The sequence below is a fragment of the Heterodontus francisci genome, chromosome 30 (assembly GCF_036365525.1).
Source record: "Heterodontus francisci isolate sHetFra1 chromosome 30, sHetFra1.hap1, whole genome shotgun sequence".
Taxonomy (NCBI): Eukaryota; Metazoa; Chordata; class Chondrichthyes; order Heterodontiformes; family Heterodontidae; genus Heterodontus; species Heterodontus francisci.
In genome coordinates this window covers 52,682,318-52,701,551 of record NC_090400.1, presented here as the reverse complement: position 1 = coordinate 52,701,551, position 19,234 = coordinate 52,682,318, and the positions used below count along the sequence as shown (strand labels likewise).

The 19,234-nt window shown below is 43.6% G+C and overlaps 2 protein-coding genes across 2 annotated transcripts in view; one reads left to right on the top strand and one right to left on the bottom strand.

Moving 5' to 3' along the window:
• Nucleotides 1-8,871, bottom strand: part of LOC137346788 (multidrug and toxin extrusion protein 1-like) — a 111,025-nt gene extending 102,154 nt beyond the window's left edge. The window contains exon 1 of the mRNA XM_068010640.1: nt 8,794-8,871. The gene's annotated coding sequence lies outside the window, so the exon portion shown is untranslated. The remainder of the gene's footprint in view (nt 1-8,793) is intronic.
• LOC137346787 (multidrug and toxin extrusion protein 1-like) overlaps nt 7,997-19,234 on the top strand; it is a 57,988-nt gene continuing 46,750 nt past the window's right edge. Inside the window, exon 1 of the mRNA XM_068010637.1 lies at nt 7,997-8,424. Coding sequence (XP_067866738.1) covers nt 8,278-8,424 — 147 coding nt within the window. The 5' untranslated portion in view covers nt 7,997-8,277. The remainder of the gene's footprint in view (nt 8,425-19,234) is intronic.

The window sequence follows — 19,234 nt, the reverse complement described above, 5'->3', positions numbered from 1 at the left end:
GGGTGAAGAAATTTCTCCTCATCTCAGTCCTGAAAAGTTTACCCCGTATCCTTAGACTATGACCCCTGGTTCTGGACTCCCCCACCATCGGGAACATCCTTCCTGCATCTACCCTGTCAAGTCCTGTTAGAATTTTATAGGTTTCTATGAGATTCCCCCTCACTCTTCTGAACTCCAGCGAATATAATCCTAACCGACTCAATCTCTTCTTATATGTCAGTCCCGCCATCCCAGGAATCAGTCTGGTAAACCTTCACTGCACTCCCTCCATAGCAAGAACATCCTTCCTCAGATAAGGAGACCAAAACTGCACACAATATTCCAGGTGTGGCCTCACCAAGGCCCTGTATAATTGCAGCAAGACATCCCTGCTTCTGTACTCGAATCCTCTCGCTATGAAGGCCAACATACCATTTGCCTTTTTTGCCACCTGTTGCACCTGCATGCTTACCTTCAGCGACTGGTGTACGAGAACATCCAGGTCTCGCTGCATATTCCCCTCTCTTAGTTTATAGCCATTCAGATAATAATCTGCCTTCCTGTTTTTGCTACCAAAGTGGATAACCTCACATTTATCCACATTATACTGCATCTGCCATGCATTAGCCCACTTATTCAACTTGTCCAAATTACCCTGAAGCCTCTCTGCATCCTCCTCACAACTCACCCTCCCACCCAGTTTTGTGTCACCTGCAAATTTGGAGATATTACATTTAGTTCCCTCATCTAAATAATTGATGTATATTGTGAATAGCTGAGGTTAGCACCGATCCCTGCAGTACTTCACTAGTCACTGCCCGCCATTTGGAAAAAGACCCATTTATCCCTAGTCTTTGTTTCCTTTCCGCCAACCAATTTTCTATCCATCGCAATACACTACCCCCAATGCCATGCGCTTTAATTTTACATGCTAATCTCTTATGTGGGACTTTGTCGAAAGCCTTCTGAAAGTCCAAATAAACCACATCCACTGGCTCCTCCTCATCAACTCTCTCATTACACAATACCAAGTCTAGGATGGCCTGTTGGTTCTAGTTGGCTCCTCAACGTATTGGTCCAGAAAACCATCCCCTATACACTCTTAGAATTCCTCCTCTACAGTATTGTGACTAATTTGATTTGCCCAATCTATATGCAGATTAAAGTCACCCATAATTACAGATGTTCCTTTATCGCATGCATCTCTAATTTCCTGTTTAATACCATTCCCAACATCACCACTATAGTTTGGGGGTCTATATACAACACCCACTAATGTTTTTTGCCCATTAGTGTTTCTCAGCTCTACCCATACAGATTCCACATCGTTAGAGCTAATATCTTTCCTCACTATTGCATTAATTTCCTCTTTAACCAGCAATGCAACTCCACCGCCTTTTGATTTTTGTCTGTCCTTCCTAAATACTGAATATCCCTGGATGTTCATTTCCCATCCCTGGTCACCTTGCAGCCATGTCTCCGTAATCCCGACTATATCATACCCGTTTACATCGATTTGCGCAATTAATTCATCCACTTTATTGCGAATACTCCGCGCGTTAAGGCACAAAGCGTCTTTTTAACATTACTTGTCCTCTTGCCAATATTTTTCACTGTGTCCCTGTTTGATTCTGGCCCTTGATTTCTCTGCCTATCACTTTTCTTATTCCCCTTACTGTCTTTTGTTCTTGTCCTTGATTCCCAATCCTCTGACCCCTTGCAAAAGTTCCCATCCCCCTGCCATTTTAGTTTAAACCCTCCCCAGCCACTCTAGCAAATACTCCCCCTAGGACATTATTCCCGGTCCTGCCCAGGTGTAACCCTTCCAGTTTGTACTGGTCCCACCTCCCCCAATGCCCCAGGAATCTAAAACCCTTCCCCTCACACCATCTCTACAGCCACGTATTCATCTGATATATCCTGCTATTTCTACTCTGACTAGCACGTGGCACTGGTAGTAATCCTGAGATCACTACCTTTGAGGTCCTACTTTTCAACTTACTTCCTAGCTCCCTATATTCTGCTTTCAGGACCTCATCCTTTTTTTTAAATCTATGTCGTTTGTACCAGTGTGTACCACGACCACTGGCTGTTCACCCTCCCCCTTCAGAATGTCCTGTAACCGCTCTGAGACATCCTTGACCCTCGCACCAGGGAGGCAACATACCATCCTGGAGTCTCTTTTGCGGCTACAGAAACACCTATCTATTCCCCTTACAATTGAGTCCCCTATAACTATTGCATTCCCACGTTTTTACTCCTCCCCTGTGCAGCAGGGCCAACCGTGGTGCAACGAATTGGGCTGTTACTGCTTTCCCCTGAGAGGCCATTCCCCCCAACAGTATCCAAAGCAATATATCTGTTTTGCAGGGGAATAGCCATCGGAGATTCCTGCACTGCTCTGCCTGGTGGTCACCCATTCCCCTCCTGCCTATGGGGTCTGAGTCTGCGGTGTGACCACCTCTCTATACGTGCTATCCACGATACTCTCCACCTCGTGGATGCTCCACAGTGTCCCCAGCTGCTGCTTCAGCTCCGAAACCCGGGCTTCCAGGAGCTGCAGCTGGACACACTTGCTGCACACATGCTGATCCCGGGCACTGGAATTGCTCCCAGCTTCCGACATGGAGCACAAGGAGCACGCCACGACTTTGAGCTCTCCTGCCATGACTTAACCCTTTAAATTAAATTAAACCTTCTGGAAGATCTTAATGTCCAATAATATCAGTTACTCTAGGGCCCTTCTTCCCTGGTCCTCGTTACTACAGAACTCCCTAAAAAAAAACACTACTTACTTTATTTGAAATAAACTTTAAACTTTTCTTACCTGAGATACTTACCCAGCTATTTAGAGCTATTCTCTAACAGCAGTGACTCACCAACCAATCACCTTGCAATCAATTCTCTTGCATGAAAGTGCTACTGAAGTGAGTGAAGAAAATAATTAATGTCAATATTTTAAGTAGACTAAACTAGAAATTCAAACTTTGCTGCACAACGTGTGATGTTTTATTGTTGGTCTACGTAGGTCAGATGGATAGATTACAGGGTGTAGCTTCAGCATGTTTTTAACTACATTTGGAAAGTATTTTCTTTAAATTCAGGAACCAAGGTGAAAGGTCAAGATACCACGCCCATATCACAGGTTCAAGTTGTAAAAGAGAGAAAATGAAGTGATATTTTGCTTAGGGTTTAAAAATCTGAAGATTTAAGATGGAGGGAAAACTAAGGAAGGTTAAGGAGTTTCACAGTTTTGAGGACATGGAAAGGAAGAAGTTAGATACAAAATAAGAATCGACAATGTGCCCTGATTTCAACAGTGGGGATGCGAGAAGATGAAAATATTGGATAGTTTAAGTGGCACCAAGTAGCAGTGGCTACATAGTATTGATAAAACAAAGAAAGTGCTAAAAAGAACGATTACAACGGAGCGAAGAAATTATAAACTAGAGCAAGAGTGGGATTACCTAATGGAAGGCAATCTTTTCCTTGTCCAGGAGTGTGTAAGAGATGCTCGAAGAAACAGCACAGTTAGACAAAGGACAGTGTCTTCGGAGTATAACATGGATACATGTGAGGTTATCCACTTTGGTTGTCAAAACAGAATGGCAGATTATTATCTGAATGGTGATAGATTGGGAAAGGGGGAGTTGCAACGAGACCTGGCTGTCCTTGTACACCAGTCGCTGAAAGCAAGCATTCAGCTGCAGCAAGCAATTAGGAAGGAGAATGGTATGTTGGCCTTCATTGCAAGAGGATTTGAGTACAGGAGCAAGGATGTCTTACTGCAGCTGTACAGGGCTTTGGTGAGACCACATCTGGAGTATTGTGTGCAGTTTTGGTCTCCTTATCTGAGGAAGGATGTTCTTGCCACGGAGGGAGTGCAAAGAAGATTTACTAGGCTGATTCCTGGGATGACAGGATTGACGTATGAGGAGAGATTGGGTTGACTAGGCCTATATTCACTAGAGCTTAGAAGAATGAGAGGGGATCTCACAGAAACCTATAAAATTCTAACAGGACTAGACAGGCTAGATGCAGGTAGGATTTTCCCGTTGGTTGGGGAGTCCCAGACCAGGGGTCACAGTCTCAGGATACAAGGTATGCCATTTCGAACCAAGATGAGGAGAAATTTCTTCACTCAGAGGGTGGTGAACCTGTGGAATTCTCTACCGCAGAAGGCAATGGAGGCCAAGTCATTAAATATATTCAAGAAGGAGATAGATATATTTCTTAATGCCAAAGGGATCAAGGGATATGGGGAGAAAGCGGGAACAGGGTACTGAATTAGACGATCAACCATAATCATTTTTGAATGGCAGAGCAGACCTGGAGGGCCGAATGGCCTACTCCTGCTCCTATTTTCTTCGTTTCTATGTTTTAATAAAATTGGCAAAATGCTGGTGGGGGTTGGAGTGCGGTACAATGATGAGAAATCTTTTTACGCGGTAAGTTGCTATGATCTGGAATGCGCTGCCTGAATAGCTGGTGGATGAAGATTCAATAGTAACGTCCAAAAAGGAATTGGATAAAAATTCAAAAAGGAAAAAAATCTGCTGGGCTATGGGGAAAGAGCAGGGGAGGGGGACTAATTGGTAACTCTTTCAAAGAGTCAGCACAAGTATGATGGGTCAAATGGCCTCCTTCTGTGCTGTAGGATAACAGAAGAAGAGCTTGAGGATGATGCATGTAGCACAAAATGTATTTTCGAGGAAATGAGATTGCTCAAAAATGTAGTTTCCTTGGGAGACAATTGTGATTGCTTTAAGTGCACCATGCCAGGCTCCGATGAAGGCTTAGTAATAATCCAACTTTCGAATCTTACAGAACTTCCATTCTCAATAACACCAACAACTTGTATTTATATATCACTTATAACATAGCAAAATGTACCAAGGCACTGCATATGAGCACAATCAAACAAAAGTTAACACCAAGCCACATCACAAGCTATTAGGACAGGTAACCAAAAGCTTGGACATAGGGGTAGGTTTTCTGGAGTGTTTTATGGGAGGAGAGAGAGGTAGAGAGGTGTAGAGGTTTAGGGAAGGAATTCAGAGCTTAACACTTTAACAGCAATCCCTTAAGTGGATCTTTCCCCCTCTGATTGGAAAACTGTCCCCGTTTCTTAATTCAGCCCTTGCATTCTTGAGGGTTATGAATTATCCCAGCTTGAATAATCTGCTTTCTAGCTTTAACATTGTGTTGCAATCCATAAAATTCTCTTAAAATAGAGATATTACAACATAGACCAGTGGTTTTCGGATTAAAACAACTGAGTGATTTACATTAAATAGTAACATAAACTATAAGTGCAACTTGCATCCCGCTTTTATATATAGAGAGAGTTGTTCAGTGAGGAGAAAGAAAGGAGTGAGAAAGGGGGAATTAGGGAAGGTTACAATGGGGGTGCTGAAGGCATAGTTTTGAAGTGAAGCGTCAATAAATCTCATTCATATCGAAGGAACATTGCTGTTAATAAAAGAAATGTTCTATTTGTTGTAACGATCAAGGCGAGAGGGGTGCACTGTCTTTTCGAGTTCCACTTCTCCATAGGTCACAACATATATTTAAATGTTTATCCAGTTATCGATACCGTCAATCATATACTCTACTCTTTATCCCAGAATAAAATACACCAACCAGGTTTCTTTAATAAGCAACATTATCAATTTATTTTAAAACAAGACTTATCCAGTAATAAAGCAAAGCATTAACACACAGAATGAAATATGAAAGTTCTCTTTTTAAATACTTCACACACACACACGCACACAGGGAGAAAAATAAAGTAATTCACGCTGCAGAGGTCTTTTATAAAAAAAAAGACAAAAAAGAAATTCTTTGGCCAAATACTTGCTCATTCTTGAAGAGAAAAAGAGAAGATATGGAAGGATGTCAGTTGTCCCTTTTGGTCTGGCGTCCAGGTATACAGAAACAGGTCACTGGGATCTTTTCAGAAGCAGTTCATTCTGGAGATGTCGAGAAATTGTCTGGTAGGTTTTCCAGGAGAAATGTGGCATCAGGGGTTTCAGTTATCACACTTTGGATTCTCAGGGCTTTTTCAAAGAGGTAGAGAAAGAGGAGCTGACACTCTGGATTTCCTAGGGTCTCTTAGAGAGGTGCAGGAGAGATTAGCCGGGGTTTCTTTTCAGCAGGCTACAAAACCAATTGCTTTTCAACTCTGTCCACACCCCAACTGAACTATATCAATGGCTGGAATTTTACGCACCCCCAAAGAGCAGGAAGGTGGCAGCAGGGGGTGGGGGCGGGGCATAAAATGGTGCGGGAGGCTGGGGGGAAGTCTTTCTCGACCCGCTCCTGCCTCTGCCGCCACTGTACGCAGGGCAGCGGCAGCGAAAAATGGCCAGACCGCCCCAGGCCAATCAAGGTCCTTAAGTGGCCACTTAAAGGCCTCCGCCCGTCTCCACGGGGATTTTACTCATGGCTGGTCAGGTGGCCCAGGCCCGAGAGAAGCCACCTGACAAAAGCAGGCGGCACTCTGATGGCTTGGAGAGGGGCCCCTCATGATCAGGCACCCTGTGCCCGATGGAAGGCCACCCCCGCTGCCCCAACCAACCAACATGCCCCCCATCCCCCTAATTGACCAGCCTTGCCTTGCCAAGGCCCAACCGATCACCGCCGGCGAGGGACCAAAAACCTACCTTCGTTTTCCGGGCTCCCTGACATCATCTTCTTGCTGGCTGGGTTGCAGTCGCAGCGGTGGCCACTGCACCCAGTGGCGCTGCTGGGACTAAGAGCTGCCGGCCGGCAACTCCATTAGGCGGGACTTCCTGCCTCAAGTGGGTGGAAGCCCTGCCTCAGACCAACTATAGGCTGGGGAACCGCAAAATGTGGATTGTATCCTCAGGCCAGGCGGAGGCGGGTTCACCACTGACTTTTCAGTCGGTAAACGGCTCCCGTCTGCCAAGGGAAAAATCCTGGCCAATATCTCAAAACCACCTCCTGACCCTCATAAATCTTGACATATCACTTCTATGTAAACATCTCCCCCAAGTTACCAAGGTTTCTGTTGTTTATGGAGTTTAAGGCATGTGATATCCAGTAAAGTTTGGTTTCCAGCAAGACCTCTCAGTGTCCTTTCAGTGAACTTTCAAGAGAAAACCAAAGTCCAGCATCTATAAAATCTTCAGTCTTCCGAAAGAAACCCATTTCCACACTTCAAGTATGAGTCCTCAAAAAATATTTTACAAAAAATGGAAGCGCTTTGATGACATCATCAATACGCACAAACACTAGCTTTTAAGAAATGAAGTGAGCAATTCAAACTCTGTTACACAGCACTGGTTTAAGTATCATTAATGCACTTTGTGCAGGTCCGGACATAACATTGTAGATGAAGGCAAATTACTGCAGATGCTGGAAATCAGAACCTCTGCCCCTCACTCAATCCCACCCCCCACCCGCAGAAAATGTGGGAACCCCTCAGCAGTTCTGGCAGCATCAGTGGAGAAACCTTTTGGTAGCTTGATCTTTTTCTCGATAAAGCATTTCTACTTTTTGGATAATGTTGAGATCCAACTTTTCTCAGCTCCCCGCTGTTAATCAGTGTCAATATTTAACAGCAATAGTTAACATTGGAGTACAGTAGCATAGTGGTTATGTTACTGGTCTAGTAGGCCTGGACTAACGATCTGGAGATTTAAGTTCAAATCCCACCATGGTAGCTGCAAAATTTAAATTCATTCAATTCAATAAATCTAGAATTAAAAAGCTGGTCTCGGTAATGGTGACTGTGAAACAATTGGATTGTCATTAAAATAAATCCCATTCACCAATAATGCTGGAAATCTGAAATAAAAAAAGAAAATGTTGAGCAGGTCTGGCAGCATCTGTGGAGAGAGAAACAGTTAATGGTTCAGGTCTGTGACCTTTCATCAGAACATGCTTGTCCCCCCCTAAGTGAAATGAGCTGGTACAAATATACTGTGTATCATTAAATTTCGCAGATTATAAAGGACACTAATTGTATCCTATACTCCCTCACACACTGGTGCAAAGCCAACTTTGACCACATCATGAAACATCACTGCTTACAAATCATGTTATTTATCCTATCAGTTGACTGGTTTAAAATTAACATCATGGTACCTAGATTGCAATCCTGGATAGACTAACAGTAAGGTCTGTTCATGACACATCATGATCCTGTGCGAAGTCCAGTTGTGGTAATTGATTTAAAGTGGAAATTCTATATTAAAGCAGCAGAAAGATCAGAGGGAGAGAGGCGACGTAGCTGGATTATATTTTTTTTTGAGTGAGAAAAGATTGGAAAAAATGACAGATTTGGTGCAAGTTACCTCAGGCACTGCTCCCCAAACATCTGGAACCTGTGGCAACCAGTTCCTGAGGAGGATCAGAGGAATTATACCAGTCAACTTCTGGCAGGAAGTGAAAGATCTCACGCGAGTAGCTGGACCAGTGGTGAGTTTATAATCTTACATTAAAAGTTCACATCTCTATTCGAAATAGCTGGAAAGTACTTTCACTGCAATTATGAGCAAGTTGTTGCCAAATGTAACAAAATCATAATTAGCAAGATTTCCTCTGTACCGTCCTTCGTTATAAAGGGTGTTAACGATTTTGGTAATGTTGGGGGAGGAGAAGTACATTATTGAATGATTAAGCTGTTATTGACACTTTACAATCTTTCAGTCTCAACATTGAGTTCAACAATTTCTTATCATAACCATTGCTCCCATTTTTATAGACAGCAGTTGTTGGTAATCATTCTGCTGTTGCTATTTACACCTCCACCAGACCCATCTTGAGTTTCTTTACTTGTCCCATTACCTTCTGCCTTGCACCATCATCCCTTTTTTCATTTAATCACTCCTGCCTTCCGTCTTATCACAGACCTTCCCTTTGTTCATTCTTCCATGGCCCCCTGTCCCTGCCTCTGTAGTTGCTTAAAACCTGTTACAGCTCTAACTTTTTTTCAGTTCAGGAAAGGTCACAATGTTCCCTCTAAGCTGCGCAGCCGTGCACTTCAATGAATTAGCTGTGCACTATAAAAAATTAGAGGGTACATTGGTCGCAGACCTGAAACGTTAACTCTGTTTCTCTCTCCACAGATGCTGCCAGACCTGCTGTGTATTTCCAACATTTTTTGTTTTTATTATTGTTAATGAAGAAACCTCACTTTAAAGGAGGATAATAAATTAAATGGGTATTTAAAAAAAAGCTTAACAGCAACAGTAGTCTTGCAAGAAGATTAATTGAAGACAAATATAGGGTTTAATTTTGGTTCATAGACTAACTGAGAATAGCAACTCATAGGCATTGCTGATAAAATATTATTGCTTTAGATTTTCAACCCTCATCCATCCAACTCTCCTCTTTGCTTCACTGGTTCACCCTGAATAAGTTGCCACTCTATTTTTATAACCATTCTGGTGACATGGGTTACTCTAGCAAGGCCAGTAGTTATTGGTCATCCTCAGTTGACCCTTGACATGGTGGTGGTGAACCTTCTTAAACCGTTGCAGTCCATGTGCCACAGTGCTGCCAAGTAGTGGGTTCTAGGATGTGGACCCCATGACAACAAGGACACATTTATATGTGTCCAAGTAAGGATACGGTGTGACTTGGAGGGCATGTTGGAGGTGATGGTGTTTCCGTGTTTCTTCTGCCCTTGTCTTTCTATGTGGTGCCGGTCGCAGGTTTTCCTTTTTGGTGGAAAATAGGAAAGTAGGAGGCAGTTGCTCACAATTTGGGTAACATTTGACAAGGTGTGGCACCTATGGATCCGAGCAAATGCGAGGTGAGTGGGGTTGAAAGGGATAACCCTTCAGTGGTTGCAGTCACACAAACGAAGATGGTCCTGCTTTTTGGAGACCAATCATCGCAGCTGCAAGATATTACTGCAGGATTTCCCCAGGGCAAAATCCCTGGTCCAGTTACCTTAAGCTATTATTCATAATGACTTTTCCTCTGCTATAAGGTTGAGAATAGGGCTGGACACTGACAGTTTCATCGTGTTCAATTCCAATCACAACTCCTCCAATAATGAAGCAGCCTATGTCAGCCTAAACCAGGACTTGGATGACATGGAGAATTGGCCTGACAAGTGGCAGGTAACATTCATGCCACATCATGGCCAAGTAATGAGCAGGAGAAAGCTAATTTTAGACATCAAAATGAGAATTAAGCAGGTTGTGAAACTCCTGAACAAGAGGTCACAAGTTGTTGGAATTTTAGTGTTGAGTCATCTCTCAGTTGGAACTAATGCTAGATAACACTGTTTCACTAGGGATATTCGGTACAAGGAAATTGGGTGGCACAAGACACCGAAACCAAGAAGCATTTTTAGACTGTGGGCGTGACTTTAATGCGCTGTTTTTCATCAGGTTTAGTGGGCATGGGGTAGCTAAAAATTCAAGCCACGTTAGAGGAAGCACAGCTATCTGTCCCTAAGTTTGAATGGCTCCACCATTTTCAGGTCTTCCACCATCAACATCTTGGCGTCACCATTGACCAGAGGTTTAACTTCACCAACAATAGGAACACTGTGGCTACAGGCGCAGGACACAGGCTGAGTACTCTGTGACAATTAGCTCACCTCCTCACCCATTAAAGCCTCCCTACATTTGCAAAGCACAACTCACTGGGCTAGGTTTTAAGAGCCCGCTGCCGATCTTGGCGGCAAACTGAAAAAATGGCGGCCCGAGTGATCTCACACGCGGCAACTCATTTAAATAGCCGTGGCGGCCTGCGCCCCCAATCATGTGGAGGGGGCAGGCTGTCTGTCCCCAGCAATGGCGTCAGCTGCCCGTGCACAGGCACTGGTGCCATTTTTAAAGGGCAACCAGCCCTGCTGGTCAATTTGAATTTTTAAAGGTACACCCCCAAAATTTATTAAATAAATTTCTAACGCTCCTTTCCCATCCCCCATTAGCTATTTGCCCTTTCCCCCACCCCCACCAAAACACTTACCTTTAAATCTGACCTTCGCTGCCGCCCCTCCCAAGACTGCACACAGTTTGAAGTTCACCCCTTCCCACTATCCCCTGCAGTCTGTTTGACCCTGTCCCCCGTTCCCTCCCCTGCACTGAAAATCTTTACTCCTCCCCCCACCCCGACCGGTGTCATGTCAGCGTTCTCCGGACGGGGAATCAAAGGCGTGGGAGTGCTGCCCACCGCACCGAAGATTGCGGCAGGCCCAGAACTTTGAAGGTAACTCCATTTAAATTTATGTATTTCATTAATTTATATATTGAAATCCAGGTCACGTTGCCCAGCGACAGGGTGGCCGCCACGGAGTCTCACCGCCGCTGGGAGGGTCGGGCCAAGCTCTCTCGACGTTGGGCTCGGTGGCGGACCGCTGATGGCCTCATCGTTCAGACCCCCACCCGCCCCCAACACAGAGCCCAATGCTGAGGACTTGGTAAAATCCAGCCCATTGAATCAGTATCCTGAAATTTCCTACCTAATGCCCCATTGGAGTACTATCATCACAAGGACTGCAACAGTCTTTGGAAACCCATCACCAACGTTTCGGGGCAATTAAGAATTGGCAATAAATGTATCCTTGACAGCACTGCCCTTCTGCCAAAAACAAATAACATCCATCCTTGATTGATTCCTTGGTCGTCCGTGTTACCATTCTTTTTTTTTAAAGTACTGTTTTCTCTTCAAATTTATAGCAACTCCGATAAGTGTACCTTGTCACTTATGGTTTAGAAGCTGCACTTTTGGGAAATAGCTGACCTGTGTAAAGGTTCAATTGCAATTGGAAAATATGTTGACTCATACCCAGTTTTTAATTACCATGCTATGGTGCAATATAAAAACTGAGCTTAACTGACTAAACTAACTAAAGTATCCATTTACGAATTAAAACTTCTGAAGCATTGGAGCGGGCAATATTAAATCAGCACTCCTAACTGGTCACGCCAAATGTTGAGAAGTCTTGAATAGATGTTGGCATTAGTTACACTGTGATTATAGGATAACAAAGTAAAAATGTAGAGAAGGTCTTCTGCATGTCGTATGGTAACCAAACGGAGCAAAAGTTAACAAAGTACATGAGCAGTTAGTTTGTCCTCTTCGAATGACTGTTGTATTGTAAATGTCCTTTGATTTGAACATGCCAATTTGTAAGTAATCTCTCTAGCCCAGTGATTTGTTGATTAACATCTCCTCTGAAATACAGGTCTCTCAGATGGTCTCTTCAGTCGAAGGGTCAGTTCTTAAGATCAAATGTCCTTTGATTTCAGAATCTATCAATACATTACAGAATATCAAAGGTATAATGCACTCAGTAAGGCAGTTAAACATTTAACCATCTTGAAGTCTCTCCAATTTTTTTTATTATTCTTTCGTGGGATGTGGGCACCACTGGCAAGGTCAGCATTTGTTGTCCATCTCTAATTGCCTTTGACAACTGAGTGGCTTGCTCGGCCGTTTCAGAGGGCAGTTCAGAGTCAACCACATTGCTGTGGGTCTGGAGTCGCATGTAGGCCAGACTGGGTTAGGATGGCAGATTTCCTTCTCTAAAGGATGTAAATGAACCAGATGGGTTTTTATGACAATCGTTTCATGGCACCATTACTGAGACTAGCTTTCAATGCCAGATTTTTATTAATTAATTGAATTTAAATTCCACCAGCTGCCGTAGTGGGATTTGAACTTATGTCCCCATAGCATTAGCCTGGGCCTCTAGATTACTAGTTCAGTGGCATTACCACCACACCACCATCTCCCCAGTATGATACTGGACAAATTAAATATAATATTATGAAAAACACTATATGGAACGTTCTAGCTCAAAATGCAGATAAGTTTGTTGGCAACTGCTCCAATTCTACAGCCAACAATTAACCATGCTTAAAATAAATTCCCACTTCAAATCACTGACTTGACAACCACTAGGCTCAAGAAAGGCCTTCTCCATTTCCCAACAAGGCTGGTGACCTGCTGCCATCTTGGATTCAAAAAGACTGACTGGGCATTTTCTTCACATTGATAACAACTGCTCAAGATTTATTCACCCCTTGATTTTGGATTATTTAAATTTGGTTGTTTTTGTGTTCAGTGCAAACCTCTTGTACAAAAAAATAACAAAGTTAGCGTTGAACATTCACAAATGTTAAAATCTGATGAATGTGGTGGGTTTATTCATGCATCCTGAATGCAATAATAAACTGTTTTGAATAATAAATAAGTCTCAGAATAGTGTAATATATGGTAGAATACCTAAGATAATTGGCAAAATAGCCAGGGTGGAGAACAGGACTTTTTTTACACAGTGAGTTGTTATGATCTGGAATGTGCTGCCTGAAAGGGTGAAGGGAGCCTGATTCAGTAGTAACTTTAAAAAGGGAAGTGAATATATACTTAAAAGGGGAAAAAATTGCAGGGTGTTGGGGAAACAGCGGGGAGTGGGACTAATGGCCCAGCTCTTTTAAAGAGCTGGTACATGCATGATGGGCCGAATGGCCTCCTTCTGTGCTGCATCATTCTTTGAAATTCTATGAATGGCTCCATTTTTCTGCAGATGCTGGTTTGATAGCCCCAATTGTGTTTGCTTTAGAGCTCCGTGCAGTTTTTAATGCTGAGCTATGCTCACAGTCCTGCATTGACCTCTGGTCAGGCAGATGCATGCAAAATACGTGCATTTGTGTCCCAATTCTGGTTAACGTTTTTGTAATTTGAGCAAAGAGGGAAGTTCTTCACTAGCGATAGATTTAAAAATGAAATTTAATAGGCTCTGCAAGCACGGCAAAGCCAAAATGGTGCAAGGCTACCTCAATGAGGTGGCTTCACCCATAGCCCAAACTTGATGCAAACTAAATTCATCAACTTCATTCCCCAATTACACTACAGTTTTGAACCTAAGTGATGACATTTTGCGTAGTTTTTATCTCACATACACTCTTTGTGTATCAAATTCAGTTCAGAAACTCAGGAGTATTTTCATGGGATTGTTGTATGTATCAAAGTAGAAAAGCTTCCCTATTATAAGTATTTTAATATGACTTTAGCTAGAGGATAAATATGCTTTAAAATAATAAGAGTTGAGAGGGGGGGAAATGTCTTTCTTACACTTCAAAATGTACATTACCGTGAGATTATTGTAAACAGGTCAAGTTGATTGATTTAAGCTGGTAAGTGGAATTTTTCCAGTAAAAGTTCAAATGTGGATTATTTTATCCCTTGGCATGTGTTAGAGTCAGACAATATGTATCAAATTTCTCATTAGTACATGTTACATTTTGAGATTTTTGACTATTTTAAACGAAATATTGCTATTAATTTAAGTTCAGGCACAAGGGGCTCAGAACTTAGAGAACACCAACTATCTGGGAAAACATGTTTGAATCAATAACAAAAACAAGAAATGCTGGAATCACTCAGCAGGTCTGGCAGCATCTGTGGAAAGAGAAGCAGAGTTAACGTTTCGGGTCAGCGACCCTTCTTCGGAACTGACAAATATTAGAAAAGTCACAGATTATAAACAAGTGAGGTGGGGGTTGGGCAAGAGATAACAAAGGAGAAAGCCTTTGAATCAATAGCCTGGATTAGACAAAGTGACCACCTACCAAATCAGTTTAAGACAATGGGGTTTATTAATGCATTCTAAAGTCATTCACAAATAACTCCTTTGGCCTGGGTTTTGCTGTGAGCGGCCAAGGGACAGCTTTCGCTGTTCACCATGTGTGTAACTACTCATAGGCATTTAGCGGGCTTGTCAGTGCAGATTTCCAGTCTTCTAGTGGGTCAGTTTGAATTCAGCACCCTCCATAGGAGATTCTTGGTGTCTGTGAGCAGGGTAAACAGCGGGAAGACTGTTCAACCAACCAGATTGAAGAATCCTTGCAGACAGCAAAGCAGGAATTAGAAAACAGGAAATATAAATTACATTTAAATCATTGTGTAGGAAGCAAGATAAAGATTGGGTTATACTCATGGGATCAAGAGATGGACATAAAGTATATATTCCAACTGTGTAACAGCCCCAACAAACAAATCTTTCTGCAGCACCTGTGGAAGAGTCTGTCACTCTAGAATTGGCCTTTTTAGCCACTCCAGGCGCTGCTCCACAAACCACTGACCACCTCCAGGTGCTTACCCATTGTCTCTCGAGACAAGGAGGCCAAAGATAGATAAGATAAGATAGATATTATTTTTAAATCTGCAACATTAATTTTCTTCCAAGGGAATGAGACTGCACATTTTCGGGGCCAGAGAGATTATTCAGCAGTTATTCTGATTTACTATGCCATTAAAAATTCAGTCACAGCTGCCAGTCTTTAGCCAATTCGATTCACTCCATGTGATATCAAGAAACAGCTGAAGGCACTGAATACTGCAAAGGCTATGGGTCCTGACAACATTCCAGCAATTGTACTGAAGACTTGTGTTCCTGAAACTAGCCGTGCTCCTAGCCAAGCAGTTCCAGTCCAGCTACAACACTGGCATCTACCTGACAATGTGGAAAATTGCCCAGGTATGTCCTGTGCACAAAAGCAGGACAAATCCAACCCATCCAATTACCGCCCTATCAGTCTATTCTTGATCATCATCAAAGTGATGGAAGGGGTCATTGACAGTGCTATCAAGCAGCACTTGCTCAGAAGTAACCGGCACACTGACGCTCAGTTTGAGCTCCGCCAGGGCCACTCAATTCCTGACCTCATTACAACCTTAGTCCAAACATAGACAAAAGAGCTGAACTCCAGAGGTGAGGTGAGAGTGACTGCCCTTGACATCAAGGCAGCATTTGACCGTGTATGGCATCAAGGAGGCCCAGATAAACCGGAGTCAATGGGCACCAGGGGGAAATCGTTCCACTGGTTGGAGTCATACCTAGCGCAAAGGAAGATGATTGTGGTTGTTGGAGGTCAATCATCTCAGTCCCAGGACATCACTGCAGGAGTTCCTCAGGGTAGTGTCCTAGGCCCAACCATTTTCAGCTGCTTCATCAATGGCCTTCCCTCCATCATAAGGTCAGAAGTGGGGATGTTCGCTGATGGTTGAACAATGTTCAGTACCATTTGCAACTCTTCAGATACTGAAGCAGCCTGTGTCCAGTTGCAGCAAGACCTGGACAACATACAGGTTTGGGCTGATAAATTTCACATAACATTAACGCCACACAAGTGCCAGGCAATGACCATCTCCAATAAGAGAGAATCTAACCATCTCCCCTTGCTGTTCAATGACATTACCATTGCTGAATCCACCACTATCAACATCCTGGGGGATGACCAGAAACTGAACTGGACCAGCCACATAAATGCCGTGGCTACAAGAGAAGGGCAGAGGCTGGGAATTCTATGGCGAGTAACTCACCTCCTGTCTCCCCAATGCCTGTCCACCATCTACAAGTCACAAATCAGGAGTGTGATAGAATACACTCCATTTGCCTGGATGGTAGCAGCTCCAACAACACTTAAGAAGCCCGACACCATCCAGGACAAAGCAGCCCGCTTGATTGGCACCCCATCCACCAACCTCAACATTCACTCCCTCCACCACCGATGCACGGTGGCAGCAGTGTGTATCTACAAGATGCACTGCAGCAGCTCACCACGGATCCTTTCACAGCACCTTCCAAACCCACGACCTCTACTACCTAGAAGGACTAGGGCAGCAGACGTATGGGAACACCATTACTGACAAGTTTCCCTCCAAGCCACACATCATCCTGACTTGGAACTATATTGCTGTTCCTTCACTGTCGCTGGGTCAAAATCATGGAACTCCCATCCTAACAGCACTATGGGTATACCTACATCCCAAGCACTGCAGCGGTTCAAGAAGGCAGCTCACCGCCACCTGCTCACTTAGGGATCGGCAACAAATGCTGGCCTAACCAGTAGTGGCCACGCCCCGCAAACGAATAAAAAAATTGAACAAAGGCTTAAGTTTTTCATCACACTTTATGGTGGGTAATTAGCTTAAGTTCAAGCCATGACAGTGATTTCTGTGCAGATTCCATTAGCAACAGCACAGCCTGTGGAGGAGCAGGTATAACTGACAGCAACTTCCTGATTTCTGCATTGATCTGCGGACACCAGAATTTGCTTAAATAAAAGCAAAATACTGTGGATGCTGGAAATCTGAAACACAAAAGTCATTGAACTGAAACGTTAACTCTGCTTCTCTCTCCACAGATGCTGCCCGACCTGCTGAGTATTTGCAGCAATTTCTCTTTCTACACCAGAACTTGCTGTCTGTTTTACCCATAATAATGTGAGCGTTGACAGCCATTATAAGTGCTGTGAAATCCAGGCCATTGATTTAATTCCTTTGGGAGATCATTGACAGGGAACGCACAGCCCATCAGGACCGCAAACAGGTTTGATTGACAGCTCGTCTAGCCAATCCCTGACTCAAAGCTGGGGGCAATTCAGAGGTCAAATTTTTGGCTAGCTGTCCAGCTGACAAAAGAAAACTCAGCTGCAGAAGTGCAGAGTAGGAAAGAGTCATTGAGGGAGAGAATTCTATTTTTAAGGTTAGGATTGACGAGTTACAGGGATTTGCTCATCTGTAACGTGAACTGAGTCTAGTAACTGGCTGGATAGAGTGGTATGTCTATTGTTTAGGACGTGAGTTAAAATTGTTCTGGGGTGGAACTTCAGATTGAATAGCTATCAAACTGTCTGCTTTTGCATGTTACTTGCACTTTGAAACACGTGCCTTGAAATTACATGTTTTGTGAACCTGGCACTTATGCTGCGATTATTCCTATTAGTTTTGGCAGTGGTATAGGGTGTCTTTATTCTATTCATGCTGCAAGAAGCAGTAGAAGATAGATGAATCCGACTGCTGCAAAATATTATCAGCCAAGTTATTCTACTTATTATATTAGCAATAATTTTTTGTAAAGCAAAGGTAAGGCAGGGCAGCTCGGCCGAGTGGAATGTGTCTCCTGTGGCATGTGGGAAGTTGTGGATGCACCATGTGTCCTTGACAAACACATCTGCAGGAAGTGTCACCGACTGGAGTCACTGTGGCGCATCCGCAAGGCAGAGAACTACATGGATAGCTCGTTTCAGAAAGTAGTCACCTCAGGGCTTAAGAGAGCACAGGCAGAGAGGGACTGGATAGCTGCCAGACAGACCAAGAAGGTCAAGGCAAGAAGTGCAGGAGTCCCCAGACAGCAAACACTTTCTAACCGGTATTCAGTTCTGAGTACCGATGGGAGAGAGGGTTCCTCTGGAGAGTATAACGAGAGTCATGACCAGAGCCCCAGGATGGCTCAGCTGTGCAGGGAGGGAGGAGAAAAGACAAGACAGCAATAGAAGTAGGGGATTCTATAGTTAGGGGAACAGACAGGCATTTCTGTGGTCATAGCTGTGATTCCAGGATGGTGTGTTGCCTCCCTGGTGCAAGGGTCATGGATATCACCGAGCGGCTACAGAGCATCCTGGAGGGCGAGGGTGCACAGCCAGAGGTCGTGGTCACATTGGTACTAACGATATAGGAAGAAAGAGGGATGAGGTCCTGCAGGCTGAGTTTAGAGAGTTAGGAACAAAATTAGCAAGCAGGACCTCAAAGGTAATCTCCAGATTATTCCCAAGGCCATGTGCTAGTGAGTATAGAAATAGCAAAATACACCAGATGAATGCGTGGCTGGAGAGGTGGTGCAGGAGGGAGAGCTTCAGATTTCTGGGGCTTTGGGACTGTTCTGGGGAAGGTGGGACCTGTACAAGCCGGGTAGTCTATACCTGAACAGGACTGGGACAAATATCCTTGCAGGAAGGTTTGCTAGTGCTGTTGGGGATGGTTTAAACTAGTTTGGCAGGGGAATGGGAACCTGAGCGCAGTCTTATTTAGGATAATTACAGGGCAGGGAACAGGAGGCAGAAAATTAGTGAGTGACTCTGAAAGACAGAAGAAGCAAAGGTTAGAAACTGTGCAGCACAGGAATTTGGCAGTGTTAAAGGGTATTTATTTAAATGCAAGGAGTGTAGTAACTAAAGCCGATGAGCTGAGGGCACAGATAGACATATGGCATCATGATATCATTGCTAAAATAGAAACTTGGCTAAAGAAGGGTAAGAATGGAAGCTCAACATCCCTGGATATAAAGGTTTCAGGCAGGATAGAGAGGGAGATAAAAAAAAGGAGGAGGTGTAGCATTATTAGTTAAGGAATCAATAACAGATTTGAGGAGGGATGATATGCTAAATGAATCATCAAACAAGGCCATATGGGTGGAGCTCAGATACAAAAAAGGGACAGCCATACTACTAGGAGCATACTATAGACTCCCAAATAGTGA